Below are 21,254 nucleotides of genomic sequence, written 5' to 3' on the forward strand. Positions count from 1 at the left end.
CGACTTCAGCCACTGAGGAAACCCCTGCAGAATCACTCATCACGCAGCTTCAGCTAGCTCTCGGAAGAGTGGGTGGGACTCCCCGTGTTGTCCTTGTGGTAGAACGGGATGTGCAGTGTACGCACCATTTATTTAAAGTGTTTAAAAGAAAAAATGTTTGACTTGACCTGAAGGTCCCACCACGCTGAAATCACTTTTTGGCGCAAAAAAAATCATATTTGATGTGAACAGGCGTTAACAGTCCAGCCCCAACCTCGATTAGTATCAGCTGTCAAAGGTGGACAGTGATTGGCTTCAGCCCCAAAAACACTGATCAGTCCATCTCTAATACAAAGAGAAATTGGTGCTTTCAAATCTTTTCAAAAAGAGCAAAAAAAAAAAGGAATTCTCTTATGACTGAGACAGTATTATATTCCTGACATGGGTGTGGCAGAATTTTCCAACACAGCTCCATTAAATACAACGAAATATGAAGCTGACATCCACTGTACAGGCAGCATTAGGCACCTTTGCTCTATTAGCTTCAGCGGCCACACAAAAGGCAGTAGAGTTTACCACAGATGAGACGTGGATGCCTGGCATGCAGTTATGATGCATTCCAGCAAATTATCTTTAATTTATTTATTTTTACATTTTACATACAACAGGCACTGTTTCATCAAAAGGTTAAAATTTGTTGTAATTTAGGTTAAATTCTGGTTTAAAGACGAAGCTTTGAAATATTAAAAACAGAGAAACATACAGGCACCACTACACATGTAGGCAAATTATTCAGGCCAAGCCTACTATTGCCAGTGCAACATAAAGTCAGCCAGCCACCTTTTTAAATAAATACATAAACAAACAAATAAATAAATAAATAAATAAAAGTCAAAGAAAAAGCCACACAGACCTATCCAGCACAACAAGATCAGTGGCAGTTTCTGCATTGCTCTTCAGGATCTTCTCCAGATTCTGGATTTTCTCCTCCAGGTCAGATGGGTCGCATTTGCCATTCAGAATGGACGCGGTCAGACCAAGGATGCGTGGACAACTCCAACAATCCTCACATTTCTGTGAAGGTGAAGAGGAAATCAGCGCAGATTGCATCGTAAATCAGAAACTGCTATTAAGTTAAGTTAAAAGTGATACTTTTTTGATCCCACCACTGGGGAAATTCCACCTCCGCATTTAACCCATCTGTGAAGTGAAACACCACATACACACTAGTGAATACACACACTAGGGGGCAGTGAGCACACTTGCTCAGAGCGGTGGGCAGCCCTATCCACGGCGCCTGGGGAGCAGTTGGGGGTTAGGTGTCTTGTTCAAGGACACCTCAGTCATGGACGGTCAGCCCTGGACTGTCGAACCGGCGACCTTCTGGTCACAGGGCCAGATCCCTAACCTCCAGCCCTCGACTGCCCCTAAAGACAAAGCTCTGACCAATTTGATTCAAAGAAATGATTCAGTGAATCATGAATCATTACATTTCACCACAATAAAACGTGATTAGACCATTTCCAGTTCAGAGTAGGGACAGGCAATATGGCAAAAACACCATCACAACTCTCGACATTTTCTCAATACACAATCTGTATTCGAGTCTCGATACGATACGTTTAATGACTTTTCACTTTTTACCACACTGCCCAGGCTTAAGTGCTGACAATATGCATCGTATACTCAGGGAAGTTTACTGTGGTGAAGGGCCATGAAAGAGGATTAGAAGTCAAATTTGAATACACTGTTCATACATCAGTGCAAAGAAAATAAACAAGAAGCTAAATAGCTGCAGTAAAGTCGATGTTATGTCTCCTACAGCCACCAGGGGGCACTCAGCATGAATTATCGAAATTATTATTCGAAATCGAAAGCCTGTTCTGACGTATCTCTGAGAAGAACTTCATAAAATCCCCACGCCAGTGATTTCCCACCGTCATTACTAGCTTAAGAGAGTGACTGAGCTGCAAGTGCTAGTAAAACAGTCTGTAACTGGAGCCAGTGGCTGCAGTAGCTGTGCAGTAGTTTAGCCTCGCAGCTGATCTACCTTATAAACATTACATGAGTTTAAGCATACTGGGCTACGTTTGGAGCACTGGCGTTAGAGAAAAGTCTGACATCTCAAGCAGATTATATGGTTACTTCAGACGAGTATATATTTTGCTCCGTTAGCGTTATTCGGCTTATAAAGTAAACATTACACCTCATACTGAGATTAAGTGACCCTTATTAGTCCCACAAAGGGGAAATTTCACACATTTAACCTGTCTGTGCAGTGAAACACCACATACACACTAGGGGGCAGTGAGCACACCTGCCCAGAGCGGTGGGATCAGACACAGCAGTGCTGCTGGAGTTTTTAAACACCTCAGGTGTCACTGCTGGACTGAGAATAGTCCACCAACCAAAAATATCCAGCCAACAGCGTCCTGTGGGCAGCGTCCTGTGACCACTGATGAAGGACTAGAGGATGACCAACACAAACTGTGCAGCAGCAGATGAGCTGCCGTCTCTGACTTTACATCTACAAGGTGGACCAACAAGGTAGAAGTGTCTAAGAGTGGACACAGTGTTTAAAAACTCCAGCAGCACTGCTGTGTCTGATCCACTCTCACCAGCACAACACACACTAACACACCACCTGTTACTACAGCACTGAGAATGATCCACTACCCAAATAGTACCTGCTCTGTGAGGGTCCATGGGGGTCCTGACCACTGAAGAACAGGGTAACAGAGTATCAGAGAAACAGATGGACTACAGTCTGTAACTGTAGAACTACAAAGTGCAGCTATACAGTAAGTGGAGCTGATAAGATGGACAGTGAGTGTAGAAACAAGGAGGTGGTCATGATGTTATGCCTGATCAGTATATATACAGAAAATATGAAATAAATTACACAGTAGTGGAACACAGGCAACGAAAGACAATATACAAAGACCGAGATTTATTTTTTATTAGGCCAAAACTGACGCACTGAATTGCCACCATCAGACTGATGTGTAATGATGCACTTTTACACCCTTAATATGCACACAAAGTACAGAATGACCATCTTGATGGCCAGTTTAATATTTTTACACTTTCAATATTATTATACTTTCAGATTTCCAGAGCATACTTGTTATGACCAATCACCAGCATTAAATGCATGACTATTAACAATCACCATCTCTCCAGCATGACAGCTAGACGAGACCTCTATTCATCTCTCTCTATACAATGACAGACATGAATCTCAGGTTAATATTCTACACACAGACTGTAATTTCACCTTCATTATGTCCCGGTAGGGATGGTCCGTGATTGCAAGGTGACATTCGTCAAAAACCAGCAGGTTGATTTTTGATAGTGGCAAGATTCCATTCTTTAGCCCATGCAGAAAGATGTGGCACGTCATGACGAGCACCTGGAAGAATAGATATTACAGAAAAGAGGCAGGCAGCGTGAGGGAGATGAAACGATACCGCCCTGCAAAGATTACAAGATGACATGTTGAGCAGAGATCGAGTCCGCTCGTGATTGAAACAACACAAAAAAAATTCATCAAAATGTTTTAAAGTGGCTGAACTTTTCCTGCGAGTGTAATCGCACCTGATTTTCCATTATCTCTTCGTTCCATTTTTCCTCCGGCCATGACGTAGAGCTTTCCATATATTCCCCAACCTGAAGATCTGAATGGGTTCTTACAGTGGATGCTTGCTGAACCACAGACGATGCTACAAACAAGCACAATGAATAAAAATGAATTACATGGAAAAAAGCAGGCACTGATTTCAGGGGGAATACTCCCCACCCCTCAAGAGATTTAGGGGCATTTATATATATACACACACACACACACACACACACACACACACACACACACACACACATTAGCTTGCAAAAGGACAGTAGCCCTGGTCAAATTAGATGTTTTGTGAGGGAAATTAAGTTACAATACATTTGCATTTTAATGCATAATTAGTGTTTAATTTGAATTTAACATATTTGGAAAAAAGTAAAGCAAAATGTGGCATGAGCAAAAGTTAGGAGATAGTTTATGACTTTTAAACTCAGTAAATAAATAAAAATTGTAGCTAAAATATGCAGGGGAAAAAAAAAAACAAAAAAAAAACCACAACATTCATGTTTGTTACCATAGAGCAAGTCTTAACACACATACACACTAATATATATAAAAAAAAATGTTCTATCTATGACCACTGTGTCCCTGGAAGGTCAAGAGCAGCAGGGTAAGTGACATGCAAAGTATCGACCATTTAAAATGGCTCGTTGGCAACACTGGTAACAAAGGCAACGGAGCAACACGGTGGATTTGATTAGCTACCTGCATTCACCAGGAAAACAGTCCTCCTCCCGTTCTCTTGGCGGATTTGGTGGGAGAGCTCTTTTATAAGAAGTACTGCAATAAAGGTCTTCCCTGAGCCTGTATTTAAGCAGACTATAGTATTGTGTTCAAGAGCTGCTTCAAGAAGTTCAACCTAAAGAAAGGAAAAAAGCAAACAGGGGGTGAGAAGAAAGTGCAGCGATATGTGGTTAACAACCAAATGCGGAACATCAGTGACCATCGATGCAAACTAGACATGTGTCTTCAGCGGTATACATTAAATTTAGAGGGAAAAATGAAGCCACTCTAACCTGAGAACATTTCCAAAGGCATACTCAGAATCAATTCAAGGTTCAAGTGTAATTTCTATATAAAAACAGAACAGAGGTGGCGAGATAAGTGGTTTAAAAAGCACTTTGCTTAATAAGGCTCCCTACAGGAGGAAGCCAAGACGTGATAACTACTGTGGCTGTATGACAAATTGCTTTTATGATAAACGCCATAAAAGCTTCCCTGCTGGGTCAGCAGTGGCAGATTACAAAACTAACCATAGCAAATAATCTGGGACCTTATGGTTTAAATGCATGAATGGCTAATGGTTACTGTCCCAACAAACCTGCATAATCATAAGGAGCTTTTAATCCCTTTTTAGGTTTTTAAGACCCGCGAAAGGTTAGGTCACTTCTAGCCTTCGTTATTTCAGAACAGTTTAAGATACAAACATGATCCACGTATCAAGACATTCAGCAGACCCACCCCGAACTAGCAAGCATGATGCCATTGAGCTGTGGCGTCAGCATCGGTGAGCAATTCAGCTTGGAAAATCACCTAAAATCCTGATTTTATTGCTCTGTATTTTGGCCTTCATATTCCAACAAAAGGTTAAAACAGCGACATGATTTGACACGATTCAATCAGATCACTCCGCCTCACCATCCAGCAGGATTTCATCCACCAGCCAGCAATCCGGCTCCAAAATCACCCAAACCCACTCGCTACTGTCATAGTATTATTAAAGTTAATTATATCTAGCAGTTTACGTCGATTCTGAGTATTAAAAATATCTGATATTAAATATGCAACTCAATCTGTAATTAAAAATAAAGCCCGTCTTGCTGTGAATCAGAGTTTGTTCATTTTTACTCATAATAAACAACAGAATGAATCACCATCAAAATTACTGCACTTTCAGCTCACAGACACTCTGGAATTACAATTTCTGAAAAGGCATCTGAGGAGCAACTTGTTTTCAAGCTCTCTAATTAGCAACATTTTGCAGGCGCGAGGTAAATTTATCAGAATTCATAAAAATGTAAATGTTAACAGAAATTTGATGTCAAACAACGGAATATCTGAGCAGCACAGGGTCTCCTGAAAACAACAACATATAGCTTGTATGACTGTCTTATGTAAATACTTTATAATTGCAATTGTCCCATAAAACACCAAAAAATCCCTAAAATTGGAGGTTTAACAGTTAAAGGAATAAAATTTGCACTATTCTTTTGTTTGTAGGCCTATTTTGAAAAATATGTGCACATGTATTCATTTATGCATTCAAACAATTTATTTTGAAGGCTATATAGAGAAAGCTATTCAGGTAATACTGACTGTTTTCCATCCTTACAGTGCACAGTGTGGTTAGTATAATGAAGTGGGTAACACCTCTGCCTTCCATGCTGTAGACTGGGGTTCAATGCCCCACCTGGGTAACCACCCTACACTATACCAATAAGAGTCCTCGGGCAAGACTCCCAACACCACCTTCGCCCAAAACGGTCAAATTGTAAGTCGCTCTGGATAAGAGCGTCATCCAAACGCCATAAATGTAAATGCACAAAAATTAACAAGTATTAGTTTTTCGTTATTTTTCATTTAGCAGAAGAGATGAAAAAGTTGATAAAAACGTGAGGCACATGAAGTCAAAAGGACACTAAGAATAACACATTTTAAGCATAATATACATCACTTCTCATTAAGTCATCGTAATATCTAACATTTCCACATTACGCAACCCTAGTAAGGACATGAACCCAAAGCACAGAATCCACAGCACTGACACGGTATTATTTCATTACAAACACAAAAATACTTAAAATTTCCAAGTCATTTAAATCAATTTTATTAGCAGTTTAAACAGAAGTGGTTCCCACAGAGTGTGAGGTCTTAAAATGCAGACAACACAACCGTGAGGCTTTTAAGAACAACCACTAAACCACTTTGGCCCAAAGCAGCCAAAAGCTTTTCTCGACACCGTCTCTACAGACTTGCCTGATATTTCCTTGGTGTGTATATGTTGTCGTGGATAGCTTCCTGTTGCCATGGGAGACCAAAGAAGGGCCCCATGGGTGAGGAGGCAGGGGTCACCAGCTGTAGTCCTGCCATGCTTAGAGTCTCTGAAGCAGGGGGCCTCCACTCATCCAGTGTTTATCTCATTTCATCCTGGTCTTCTAAAGCTCACTGCACAGGAAAAGACCACAGTAATCAGCTCTCACATCCAGACTCTCGGACATAAAGCTTCACTTTGTTCTCCGGGCTGCAAAAAAGTGATTCAGCTTCCACGGATAAAAGCGAAACTGTAGTCAGTCAAAGAGAAAAACACAAAAATACACTGAACGTGGCTAAAATGCCCCTAATGCACACTTTTAATGTTGTGGAAGTCATTTTAAAACCGTATATCTCAAGCTGTTTTTAAAGAAAAACACTAATATTAATATAATAAATCAAAAAAGAATTACTTTCATTTTTCGCCACTATGTGGTGATGATGGGAACCACACAACTGAAAAGTTTAATGCCTCTGAAATCTCTTACACCAGATTTAAGATTTTAGCTTATTTGCATATCCATTAATGGAGCAGATGCACATACAGGGAAAAAAACAGTAACCAAGGAAAATGTTTAGAAAAAGGCACATTTTATTTGCTGAGAAGTGTTAATATTTGAATAAACAAAATGTATAGAATATTAATTAATAATGATGATGATATATATCCCTGTGATTTTCTGGATGTTGGTGTGTTTGTTTAACCATCTCCAAGCCGCTCCTCGAGGAAGCCCAGTATTATATGTAGTTAAAAAGCTCCTGGTTTGACCAATCAGTGCTCAGTAAATTGAGCTCATGATGTAATTGATGATATTAACGAGTCTCTGTGGCGGCTGTGAAGGTGTCCAGGAAAAATATGGACCCAAGAAATTCTTGTTCCTTTTTATTGTTTTTCTGTTTATTTGAATTATGAATACGACTTTATTCTACTGTATATTGTGATAAACTCACTGCTGAGGTCACCTGTTTAAAATTTGCTTAGACGCCTAAAACTTTCTCACAGTACTGTAGGTTCATTGGTCATTTAGGATGGTCAACGAAATGGCAATTTTTGCAAGGTAGCCACTGCAAGCACTGGTTCCCATCACCACCACTGTAAAGAAACACAGTTAAATTTCTCTACACTAATCCATTTCACATCAAACCACTCTGAGTGACTTGGCTTACACCAAGGACTGAACCGTGCAAAGATATCTCCAGAAATTATTTCCATTTAAAAACCATTTTTTTGCCCCTCCTTAAATTTAGTTTATTATCAAGAAGTTTTATGCCGACTGGGTCAGTGTGCAGTTTCTAGCAAAGCCGCCACCTTCTGAGATGAGTCTACTTAGCACCGTCTACTGCTCTATGCCTGGAAAAGCGTTGGTGGTTTGTAACAGGCAGGTTTGTACTCACAGGGTACGTGTTCAGCACGATGCTGTGGGGCCAGGGAGAACTTATTCTGGGCTTCATCATCGGCGCTCCTCACTCAACGCATTCAGCAACCCGTCCCTCCCCCAGACACACGGCCAGAGGGTCTACAGCACAAAGAGACACAGCATGTTAGACACACCATCCACCATGTGCACGCAGCAGAGAAAAAACAAACACAGAAAAATTTTGGCGGATGATAAGTGAAAAAAAAAAAACGACTCGAGCAAGAATTTGTATTAAAAATACTGTAAATGATCCCAGTTGTCATATCACAGGCTTACATGCTATGAAAAAGATGAAGGATATTAACCATTACGCTCCCCCACTTTTACATTCCTTTTTTTTGACATAATAAACAAAACTTTTATGATCAATTGTTTAAAAATACAGATTTTTAACTGCTGTTGAAGGGCTATAAAATTAAAGACTAAAAATAAATAAATACATAAATAAATAAATAAAAGCATCTATGGGCCAGTTTCCCAGACTAAGATTAAGCCTAGTCTTACACCAAGTTTCAGTGCCAGTGGCGAATCACACTGAAAACTCTTTAGTCTTAATACTTAGGCTTAATCTTGGTCTGGAAAGCTGACTGCGCCCTTTCGTTTTACAGTAGAACGGCATTTGATTTGACCTACACTGTCTTGTCCCAATTCAAATAAAGCTTCAGCTGCTTTTTTTATGACTTAATACATCACAGAAACGCATGTACTACCTTCGCAGTGTTGATGGGTGGTCACAGCCGGAGACAATATTCCTTCAACGTTCTGAAAACAAACCAAAAAATGACATTAAGGACGTATCTGTGGCGAAGGCATGGCAGCTGAATCTGGACGACGGCCGGTTTGTCAACACATTTTTGCCGCACTAAAATCAAGACCAAACGTCCCCTCACCCCTCGGCAGACCGCCGCCGCTCCACACAGCTGCAACACATCACAGCTCAGCGGCGAAAGCACATTTGCTCTTGGTTAAAATCTGCTTTCAGAGTCGGTGTGGGAGTTCATGAATCTAACTCAATCACACGCTGCTCAGTTTCAGCTTTTTGAAAACGCTGACACACATCTCTTCTGGTCAACGACACATTCTCTGCTTAATGCCCCAATGAAAAATTTGTACTTGTGTTGCGGCTACATGGTTGCCCACTTTAACCCAAGAGTGCAGGGGGAAAGAGCACCGAGCGTGATGTTTAAAGTCTAGGGTAGAGGAGGATGCCTTCCAAAAGGTGCCACATTTTGAGCCGCCTTTTAAAGCAAAATCTTTGAAGTTTTTGTCTTGGTGGGAGCAAGAACAACGATTGTAGTGCACCGAGGGCCAAAAAAACTAAACATAAAAATAAACAAAGTCAGGAGGCTTTTAAAAATGTATTAGAACATTATTTTGTGGCAAAAATATAAAGTTCTAAAGCATAAAAAGTGTTGGGGTAACTTTCTGGCAGATGAACAACAACAAGCGTGAAATGTTTACACCCATCAGGCCTAAATCTTATTACCACCTCCTTGTTTCTACGCTCACTGTCCACTTTATCAGCTCCACTTACTGTATAGCTGCACTTTGTAGTTCTACAGTTACAGACTGGAGTTTTTAAACACTGTGTCCACTCACTGTCCACTCTATTAGACACTCCTACCTTGTCGGTCCACCTTGTAGATGTAAAGTCAGAGACGACAGCTCATTTGCTGCTGCACAGTTTGTGCTGGTCGTCCTCTAGTCCTTCATCAGTGGTCACAGGACGTTGTTGGCTGGATATTTTTGGTTGGTGGACTATTCTCAGTCCAGCGGTGACACTGAGGTGTTTAAAAACTCCAGCAGCTCTGCTGTGTCTGATCCACTCGTACCAGCACAACACACACTAACACACCACCACCAACATCAGTGTCACTGCAGTGCTGAGAATGATCCACCACCCAAATAGTACCTGCTCTGTGAGGGTCCATGGGGGTCCTGACCACTGAAGAACAGGGTAACAGAGTATCAGAGAAACAGATGGACTACAGTCTGTAACTGTAGAACTACAGAGTGCAGCTATACAGTAAGTGGAGCTGATAAAATGGACAGTGAGGGTAGAAACAGGGAGGTGGTCAGAACGTCACGCCTGATCGGTGTGTAACTGTGCTGTGCTGAATTTTTGTTCATCGCGAAAAAAAGATAAGCCTACAGTCCTGCAGTGACGTCAGCTGACGGTCAATTTCTGAGGACTGGGGCAGTCGTGGGCTGGAGGTTAGGGAACCAGCCCTGTGACCGGAAGGTTGTTGGTTCGATCCCCTCGGCTGACAGTCCATGACTGAAGTGCTCTTGAGCAAGACACCTAACCCCCAACTGCTCCCCGGGTGCCGTGGATAGGGCTGCCCACCACTCCGGGCACGTGTTTGTGTGTGTTCACTATTGTGTGTACGTGGTTGTTTCACTGCACGGATGGGTTAAATGCAGAGGTCTAATTTCACAGCGTGCAAACACAGAGACGAATGCTTGGAAATTCTAATTACCTGTGGATCCTTGGACATCACAATTAGTCAGAACGAACATCCCGTCTCTGAATTAGATCTTTTGCCAAATCATCCTTTTAAATTGAGCATGACGCAGTTCAAGAACCATTCTGGACGATCACAGAGCAGGTGAGGTTCTTCAGCGTTTGCAGCAGACGCAAAACACTGGGCCCAGCACACGAACAACTGCAATGCCAGACAGGCTGCATACCGTCGAGGCAGCGAGGATCCAGAACAAAGCCATGAGCTTGACCTACATTAGCACGCCAATGGCAGCTATGACTTGGAGAGACCACGTCAGCACACACTCGAGAGTTTCAAGCCTCAGTCCAGGTCTTATCTATACATCTCCACAAAGGCAACCACACAGCAGAACATCAGCACTGCCAAAGCACACAGTTCTCAGCACATGAAAGGCCCGAGTTAACACTGGTCTATATGGCAAAAGTACAACCCAACATACCTACAGACGCTTCCATAAAACACAACATATATCGTATTTAGTTTCCCTCAAGCTCAGGAACGAGTTGGCATGAACAAAACGCCCCCGGCAAAATGGCAGCACCATATTTTAGAAAGCTAAACGCTTTATGCACAATTAGAAATAAACAAAAACAAAGCAGAGTAAGACACCAAGTAAACAAACAAAATGTCACAATGGGTTTACATTCAACCTGGTATTTGTTATTATACAACAGTTAGTTCCAGTCAGGCAAGCTGATTGGTCGAGAAGCGTTTTTTCCACAAACAGCATCACTCCGCTGAGTCACTCACACCATCTGAACGTTTTTACTTCTTACTTTGCCACAAACAGAAAACAGACGTTGTTAAGACCACATCTGACCGACAGCCGATTTGGTCCGACTCTGAAGACGAGACGACACTAAATTCCCAAACTGGCGTCACCACTGAGCAGCTTTTCAGTCGGCAGCTGTGACAGAAGAACAGCTGAACAACCTGGAATCAGCCAGAAATGAACCCGACACCATTCGCCAAACTAAACGGGCTGTAAGAAGCTTTACAGACCGGCTGGAACAAAACAACATTAATACTGATCTGGAGAAACTGACCAAACTGAGCTGAACCTGATATTGGGTCAGTTTTATGGCTCAGTCGGATTTGGTCCGACTCTGAAGATCAGACCACACGTTTGGCGAATGTACGTGTGAATCGGTCATCACGTACGAACAAAGCCTGCGATTTGTGTGCTCAGCACACGCAAAGCCTTCTGAGACTCAGCCATGTGGGCACAGCTCCATACTGGATAAACAGAGCACTATTTTGGGGTAGAAGGCAGATTCAGCCGTTGACAAACACCAGCTTTGCTAACTTGAGCCACACTATGCACCGAAGCTGATAAACAGGTGGTCTACAGAAAGACCGAAAATAAATTATTAATTAAATAATTAAAAAAAAACAAAAAAAAAAAAAAACACTGTATTTACTTATACGTAAAAATTCAGTGCAGTCAAACGGACCAAAGCCAGCATGCTTGGACGATGGAGTCACAAACATGGGCCTTCTCCCTCAGTGTAGGGGCGGTGGCTGTGACTGTGTGGTTTTGGGTGCAACTTTGAGAAAATCGGTTCGTGAGGCGGCTCAAATTGAGACAAGCGACCAAAATTTCTGACACGCCAGAAACCCGTCCGATCGTCCGGCTGCCCAACGGGGGCTCGTTTGGGCAGTTACTCGGCCACTGCTTCTCCTCTCACACTGCACGGCAAACGACGGGCGACGAAGCTGAATCTCGGCCCGATCATGAAATTCAGGCCACCAAATCGGGCTTAAACACGGGCTACAATCGCAGTGTACACCGGGTTTTAGTCCTGTTAACCGGATGCAGTGCAGTAGCACTACTGTGGCTATTTTCTTAACCAACTTACCAAAAAGCAGAAAGGCTGCGAAAAGCATCATGACATGCCATTTCCCCCCCCATCGTTCAGGCCGAACAGGCCTGACAATAACAGATCAGATTGTCCACCTTTGGCCTCAGCACAGACTAAAGAAAGCTATAAAGGGAGTAAACCCGGATTCCCTTTAGGAGAACAAGTCATTCAAGAGTGACAAAGATTACTGAAAGAGTAAAGTGGCTGGTGGATTCGGTGTCGTAGTCTATACACCTAAATCTCAAGAGCAGCTTATGGTCTTTCTGTCAAAGCAGTTCACTACAAACTATGAAGCCACTCGGCAACCAGAAGCACCGCAAACTCGCATCTAAAGACAGTCTGACATCTAAAAACAGAGCTCTAAATTTACTCGTCACTCAAAACAAAACAAACAAAAAAAAAACCCAAAGGCAAACTGTCACTCAAGCTGGACCCAGAAAATAAAGGGCTGCTTTTTATAACCTGCGTTTCTCAGGTCTCATCAATAATTCATCACTGATTACATTACTGTCACTTTAACTCGAAGGCAGCAAAGCAACCGTTTGTTAGGAAATAACATTTGCGGCGCACATGTTGCGCACGACTCCATGCTTTGACAACACACCGCAGTGGACCTGACGTTAATCTGAGCTGCACAAACTAAAGCCAGTGCTCAGGCTCCTAATTTACTCCACCAGGTGCAAAACCACTTTCCCCTCCTTTCTTTCCAAGTCATTTGTTTATCACGCACTGGTGAGTTTGAACAGAATACAGACCGCTGTAGACGCCGAGCTCAAGAACTTAAGAAAAAACAGGTCTGCAACAAACAAACAACAATTTCAATGCCATGGAAATGAAAATGACCACTATACTGGTCACGCAACATATACAACCAGAAACCTGGCGGTGTACGGATACAAGCTTTCAAGCTCAACGCAATTTTCGATTGTGAAGTCAAGAGTTACGCTGTTCGATATTGGGGTTACAAATGTCTCAAATGTAAGAAGAGCGGTTTGGACGGAAGTCCAGAGAAGCCAGGAGCTGTTGCTATAATTTTCCGGATTATTATCTTGAGATAACAAGATAATTAACTTATTTTGACATACCAATTTTATGTTGAGATAACATAAGTAACATTATTTCAGTAGAACAACTTTGTTATGTTGAGATAAAGGTAAATAACTTGTTCTCAAGATAACAAATTTTGTTATCTCGAGATAAAAATACAAGAAACTCGTCATTGCAAGATAATTTTGTTACCTTAAGATAATTTAATTAATTTCTTCTTCTACTTTCGGCTGCTCCCTTTAGGGGTCGCCACAGCGGATCATCTGCCTCCATCTTGCCCTATCCACTGCCTCCTCTTTCACACCAACCATCTCCATGTCCACCTTCACTACATCCATAAACCTTCTCTGAGGTCTACCTCTTCTCCTTCTGCCTGGCAGCTCCATCTCCAACATTCTTTGACCAATATATCCACTATTCCTCCTCAACACATGTCCAAACCATCTCAACCTGGCCTCTCTGGCTTTATCTCCAAACTGCTCCACCTTCACCGTCCCTCTGATCTGCTCATTTCTAATCTTGTCCATCCTTGTCACTCCCAACGAAAATCTCAGCATCTTCATCTCCACCACCTCCAGCTCAGCCTCCTGTCTTTTAGACAGAGCCACAGTCTCCAAACCATCCATCATAGCAGGACGCACTACTGTCTTGTAGACCTTCCCTTTCACTCTTGCTGCTGTCCTTCTGTCACACATCAGCCCTGACACCCGTCTCCACCCACTCCATCCTGCCTGCACCCTCTTCTTTGCTATCTCAAAATAACAATCCAGAAAATAACTACCTCATGGCCTCTCTTAACTTCCATAGGTTTGGTCAAGTTCTCACAAAAAACTTTTAAATCCAAAAAATATACACCTCAAAAAATCACAACCTTGATGATTTAAAAAGCCCAGTGGTTAGAATTTAGGTGGGTGCATATAAGCCACACCCCTTCTCCACCCAGTCTAACTCCAACTTTCAGTAGAAAAACAAAGTGAGTTCAGCTACTTTGGAACAGAATGAGAGGCAAATCTGCAACACTTTTATATTACGGTTCACTATTTTGTCAATACTAAATACTGTATTTAAATTTAGTGATGCACTAACATGGGAATTCCTAGCCAATGCCAATATCCAATAATCATGACGCACGCATTTGTCGATGCCAAAAGCCTAAAAGTCTAGAAATTTGGACAGAAACCCATGTTTAGCAGGTTTATTTGTAACAAGTCTCAAATGCAGTACAAAGAATAAAATGAAGATACACTACATTTCCAAAAGTTTTCACTCACACATTCTAGTGTTCTAGTCACTTCCATGGCCACAGGTGTATAAAGCCGAGCCCCTAGGCCTGCAGACTGCTTCTACAGACATTAGTGAAAGAATGGGTCGCTCTCAGGAGCTCAGTGAATTCCAGCGTCCGTGATCGGACGCCACCTGTGCAGCAAGTCCAGTCGTGAAATTTCCTCACTACTAAATATTCCACAGTCGACTGTCAGTGGGATTTTAACAAAGTGGAAGCGATTGGGAACGACAGCAGCTCAGCCACGAAGTGGTCGGCCACGTAAAATGACAGAGTGGGGTCAGCGGATGCTGAGGGGCATAGTGCGCAGAGGTCACCAACTTTCTGCAGAGTCAATCACTACAGACCTCCAAACTTCACGTGGTGGAGCTTCAAAGCGTGGAATGCAGTGGTGTAAAGCGCCGCCACTGGACTCTAGAGCAGTGGAGACGTGTTCTCTGGAGTGACCAATCACGCTTCTCCATCTGGGAATCCGAAGGACGAGTCTGGGTTTGGTGGTTCCCAGAAGAACGGTGCTTGTCTGACTGCATTGTGCCGAGTGTAAAGTTTGGTGGAGGGGGGATTATGGTGTGGGGTTGTTTTTCAGGAGTTGGGCTCGGCCCCTTAGTTCCAGTGAAAGGAACTCTTAAAGCTTCAGCACCAAGAGATTTTGGACAATTTCATGCTCCCACCTTTGTGGGAACAGTTTGGGGACGGCCCCTTCCTGCTCCAACATGACTGCGCACCAGTGCACAAAGCAGGTCCATAAAGACACGGATGAGTGTGTGGAAGAACTCGACTGGCCTGCACAGAGTCCTGACCTCAACGCCACAGAACACCAGGCCTTCTCGTCCAACATCAGTGTCTGACGTCACAAAGGTGCTTCTGGAAGAATGGTCAGAAAAATCCCAAAAACACAGCCCTAACCCTTGTGGAAAGCCTTCCCAGAAGAGTTGAGGCTGTTATAGCTGCAAAGGGTGGGCCGACATCATATTACACCATATGGACTAAGAATGGGATTTCACTCAAGTTCACATGCGTGTGAAGCCAGACGACCGAATACTTTTGGAAACATAGCGTATTTAACTCTGTTCACGTTATCCAGTCCGATCTCTCTGACACGACGGTTCTCACTCGTTTAGGTAAGCGATTAAAATCTGTCATTAATGTGATGAAACGGCCTGAAATGACCCTCCTACTCAGTAACGTCACGTGACTGAATCACTGCATCATCAGCACAAACTAACGAGCAGAACGAGCTTCGCTGAGAAGATCATTAACTCTGATCGGCTCTCAGCTTCAATATTAGAGCCAGACGGAGGAGGAAAAGGTGAGACGAGCTGCTTTTCCACCGTTTACAGGCTTGTTCGGCGCTGTTGCCATGGTAACGCTGCACGATGGCGCACGCGCAGTCCAATCTGAATGTTCACATTAAGGTCACATGGCTACGAATCGGATACGTAACCGATCTAGGACCACACATGAAAGTGGTTCAGGTCGGATTTGAAAAGGTCAGATGTGTCCACACCACCCAGAAAACACCAGATCTGAGTCACATTGGGGCAAAAAAATCGGATTTGCGCCACTTCAACCTGGTAATGTGAACGCAGCCTTTAACGGAGTAACGCAGTGTCACGTAAACGTTCTGCTCCTTCAGATTATAATACAGAACTCATTTACATACATCAGTCATGTAACAGCCTATTCAAACCTGTCTATAAACACGAACATATGTAAGTGGAACACACGAGCACATGGCAGTATATCTACACTGAGGCCACATCAATCATGATTTTTAGTTTTTAGCCACAGAAACAGACAATCACTATATCTATATACTCTTTATACTCTATTCCTTAAAAGTAGAGATGCTCTGATGTGAATTCCAGCCTAAATGCTTATATTTTGCATGCATGTGCCAGTGCCAGCATATATGCATCCGAGTAGAAACGCACTGTGTACGGTTCTCTTAAGTGCAACATTAAGAGGAAAAGAAACAGAGAAACAAGCGATATCAGGTTCGTAAGACTTTTTTTGGAAGCACTCAGAAAGCATGACCTCTAACTTTACTGATGCCAACATGACACTGTGATATACAGCAATGTACATCTCATTTTTCCAGACGATAAGTGTGTTTTTACCTGAAAACCATCATATATCATTACAACAAATACAAACCCAGCACTATTTTTTTTTTCCTTCAAAAAGTGAGCTAGTTTGAAGAACAAAGCTTGGGTATATCTTGGTTAGTCCATCTGAATTTAAACGACCAAACCGTAAAGCAAATTATTCAGTAATTGCATGAAATAAAAGGTACATTTTTATTTTATTTATTTATTTATTTTTAAGTATTTCCCCTCAAATTAACAGAACGTGTGTTTTATGATCATATCACTACACGCTTACAATTTACTATTATTATTATTATTATTAATATTATTATTAAAGTGATGTTTCCAGAGCAGATCACTGAAGAGACGCCGTCTGTTTATAGTTTAGAGCCCAGATTTGGGGAAAAACGGCTCGACTTTCAGTAGAAAAACAAAGTTCAGCTTCTTTTATTATCAGGGTTTAAAATGACATCACCGTCTATTAGACTGGAGAGAAGAGCTACAGCCTCACACGACGCCCAGCTTCTGAATGGAGCTTATGGAATATGAACGTTATGAAGAACAGGACGAAGTGCGTTTTGGACCCACTGGTGGTCTCATGGAGTAGAAAAGCTTAATGTAATGATGATTAGCCAATCAAGATGTTGGATTATCTCTATAACTAATACCAGCCTTCCTCAAGGCGATGCCTAGGAATGGTTAAACTGGTTCAAAAGGTGATCCTAAGCTCTGTATTTTACCAGCTAATAAAAACACACGGATCATATGACAGACTTCTGTACTGTATTTGGAAAATACCTGGATACTGAATGTTATCAGTACTGCCCTGGACTATCCCCCATCCCTTGATTACAATACAGCACCATAATCATTTAAAACACCTGCAAGGCACATTTTAGCATCTCCCTACAAATAACACACACACACACACACACACACACACACACACACACACACACACACACACACACACACACACACCCCCATCAAAGCCACTTCTCCTTCTGGGTCGAGGGGGGTGCTGGAGCCTATCCCAGTCGTCAGGCGGAGGGCAGGACACACCCTGGACAGGCCGCCAGTCCATCGCAGGGCAGACAGACAGACAGTCACTCACACCCAGGGGCAATTCACCATGTCCAGTTGGCCTGACTGCATGTCTTTGGACTGTGTGAGGAAACCGGAGAACCCGGAGGAAACCCACGCAGACACGGGGAGAACATGCAAACTCCACATAGAGAGGACTCCGGTCGCCCGGCCGGGGAATCGAACCCAGGCGCTTCAACAGCACTACCCACAAAACACACATTCGCCTTAATCATTAAACAGCTTTCTGCTCATTTTAACACTCAGGATCAGTTTTCAGGGCAAGGGCTGAATCCAGTCCTGGACTCCGAACAAAGGTTCTCCGCTGAAAGGAAGACGTTAATTGTAGTCCAGGAAACAGCACAGAAAAAGCAACAGGAGAAACCGCTGTGTACAGATTACAACCTGTCCGGGTCCTTGACCTGAAATCTAATCAAAACTGCGTTAACGGGATTTTAATCCGAGCCAGATTTCTCACAATTTTCAAAGATCATTTTTCAACCTTCATATGATCCACAAATCTCTGCACCTCACCAAGTAAACCACTTGATTCACACGCAGTGGACCACAAGACAGGACATCAACACAAAACAACACAAGAGATGCTGGAGATAATAATAATAATAGTAAAGCTAGTTTTAGTTTATCATTATTATTAGTTATTATAAGTATAGCTATTATTACAAACAGCAGCCTAGACATTAAAGGACCAAAAGCCATACATTAATACAGATCTCAGTTCTAAAAGAAGCCTAATTATCTTCTCCACACACTGGTTTGATTCACTCCCCCCCCCCCCCAAAAAAAATCACAACCTCTATGATAAAAAAAAAAATCCCAGTACAGAGAATTTGGGTGTGTGCTGGGTGGCTGGACAGGAAAGACAGGAAATTAGCACAAAGCTGGATTAGAGCTGCAGGAGATGAACTATATCGATTACATCTATTATTAGTATTAATATTATCACAGACAGCAGCCTGGACATTAAACCAGTAAAGGCAATACAACCGCACACACTGAATGGACCGTTAAAAACACTGAAAAGGCCAAATCCTTTAATATTGGCCTTAAAACCAGTAAATTATGGTACCAAGATGATGCGCTTAAAACGAGTTTAAGAGGAAAATTTGACCTGAATATTGTAAATACTGTAAAAGTGCCCTGCAGGCCTCAGGGCGACCTTGGCCTTGCGGCTGCGCTCATTCACAGCATCCGAATTAAATCGCATCTTTCAACAAAACCACCCCCGTCGACAGAGCTCCTCGCCTTTTAACACACATTTATAACCTAACTCACGTTTTATTTCCGTCACGTTTAATATTCGGGCTTTTTCCCCCTCCCTGGTGCTGAAGAGCCAGAGGGACAGAGCCAAGCTGGGCTAAGCTAAGCTAAAGTAGCTTAGCTGCCAAACCGAATATGTCGCTATTTTTTATATATATTTTTCCTAAATACCAGTTTTCCTACTGCTTTTCAGGAAGATGCTTCGCCTCGCTGTTGAACTCCTTAACGGAAAACTGCATTTTTAAAAAGAAAGAAAGAAAGAAAGAAAGAAAGAACGAAAGAAAAGAAAACGCCGAGCTAACGTTAACAACGAGGCTGGAGCAGGCTTCCTCTTCGCCAGCGTCTCGTTCGCATTTTGCCCGTTCCACCTTAAATAGCCCATCAGTCGTACTCTGGCGGCCGAGGCGCCAGGGAGTTAGCGCCGCTGCCGCGCCATTTAAGGTGGAACGGGGGGGTTCGAGCAGGACGCTGGCGAAGAGGAAGCTAAACTCCGCGTCGCTGCTTAGCTTCGCTCAGCCTGGCTGGCTAACGGTGTGCAGACGGTTATTTATCTGACCATTTAGCAGAATTTAGACTTTTTAAAGCCTAGTCTGCACGACAGACGAGCGCCAAACAGACGGCGAGGCTGTACGCGATGGAGAGCCGTGAGATCACTTACTGTCCGGGGTCTGGTTTGGTGGTTTTATTCGTGTTTTGTCCGTGTGTCTCTCCCTCCTGCTGCTGGCAAACACTGAGGAAAGCAAGCGCACGCAGCGGAGCCCGAAAACCAAACGCGGGGACTTTTATTTTATATTAAAAGTCCCCTTGAATCAAACCGTCAAGCGAAACTCAATAAAAAAAATATATTAATATTAAAAATCTGTTGTATTTGTACACTTTGTAAAAAGTGAACGTGTACATTATCTATATCCCTTGCAAAATATGTCTACAGTAATAGTTTTCTTTAAAAACTACACGTTTTTAAAGCGATCTAGAAGATTCTGTAATAGTTTCGCATGAAATAATATAATATTACATAATTTTAAATGTTAATAAAAAATACAGTAATACTGCTGTTTTATAATACGCAGTACTTGTGTATTTTCTAATATACTGAACATATACATATAGTAATTACACATACACACTATATATATAACATTATATATATATATATATATATATATATATATATATATATATATATATATATATATATATATATAAATATATATATAAGTTGAATCCTCTACAAATGTTATTTTTCATAAGGGAATATTTGCTAGTAAATTACACATACGTTTAAAATTACAGCTTAAGTAAATAAGTGATTGCTGTTTCTTATGGGTACAAATCTTTAGAAAAATAACGAAAATTGAGTAATTATTTAAGATTCTTTTATAAAATGACAGAAAAACAAATCACTGCATCGCTGTTTCTCGCCACAAGAGGGAGTCAGAGTTCTGCAGGTGATCATCGGCCGCTTGGCGGCGCTGCACACGCAACAAATACTGCAGCTCAGTGTAAAAACATCCAGAGCCCTGTGAGAGTGACTTCAGACCGTCCTTTAAGGTAGACCGACACAGACGTTCAGCTGCACATATACAGCGTACATAATCTCCAAAGAAAAGCACTGACCAATAGAATGAGACGCTCTGGAGCAGCTGCACACAGGCCTACGGTCACCATGCCCAATGCCAAGCATGGGCAAGAGGCGTCTAAAGCCCCCCTGCATTGAGCTGTGGAGCAGCTAAGCTGTGCTCTCTAAAGTGATGGAGCTCCATCCAGTACCTTTGGGATGAGTTGGAGTGATCCAGAACTGACCGTCCAACTTCAGTACCTGACCTCACTAATGCTTCTGGATTAGATTAGAGTCCCTCAACACCTTCTGCATGTCAAGGTTTAATACTGTTACATATTTAAAAACAATCTTTAGTGTTTTTTAAAAGAAAAAATCAGTAATTTGTTTAAAAAACATCTTACTTTACAGATAAAATTTCTAATGAATGAACATAGCATAATAACACATGTGCATTGCATAATAACACGTGTATAACATGTTTATAGCATA

The 21,254-nt window shown here is 42.2% G+C and overlaps 1 protein-coding gene across 1 annotated transcript in view; it reads right to left on the reverse strand.

The window, feature by feature from the left end:
- Positions 1–19,949, reverse strand: part of dicer1 (dicer 1, ribonuclease type III) — a 41,132-nt gene extending 21,183 nt beyond the window's left edge. The window contains exons 1-8 of the mRNA XM_017711283.2: positions 19,863–19,949; positions 8,766–8,817; positions 8,033–8,154; positions 6,584–6,772; positions 4,313–4,466; positions 3,577–3,701; positions 3,257–3,391; positions 893–1,053 (exon numbers count right to left, since the gene is read on the reverse strand). Coding sequence (XP_017566772.2) covers positions 893–1,053; positions 3,257–3,391; positions 3,577–3,701; positions 4,313–4,466; positions 6,584–6,697 — 689 coding nt within the window. The 5' untranslated portion in view covers positions 6,698–6,772; positions 8,033–8,154; positions 8,766–8,817; positions 19,863–19,949. The remainder of the gene's footprint in view (positions 1–892; positions 1,054–3,256; positions 3,392–3,576; positions 3,702–4,312; positions 4,467–6,583; positions 6,773–8,032; positions 8,155–8,765; positions 8,818–19,862) is intronic.
- Positions 19,950–21,254: the final 1,305 nt, after the last annotated feature.

Source organism: Pygocentrus nattereri, chromosome 10, assembly GCF_015220715.1.
Source record: "Pygocentrus nattereri isolate fPygNat1 chromosome 10, fPygNat1.pri, whole genome shotgun sequence".
Lineage (NCBI taxonomy): Eukaryota > Metazoa > Chordata > Actinopteri > Characiformes > Serrasalmidae > Pygocentrus > Pygocentrus nattereri.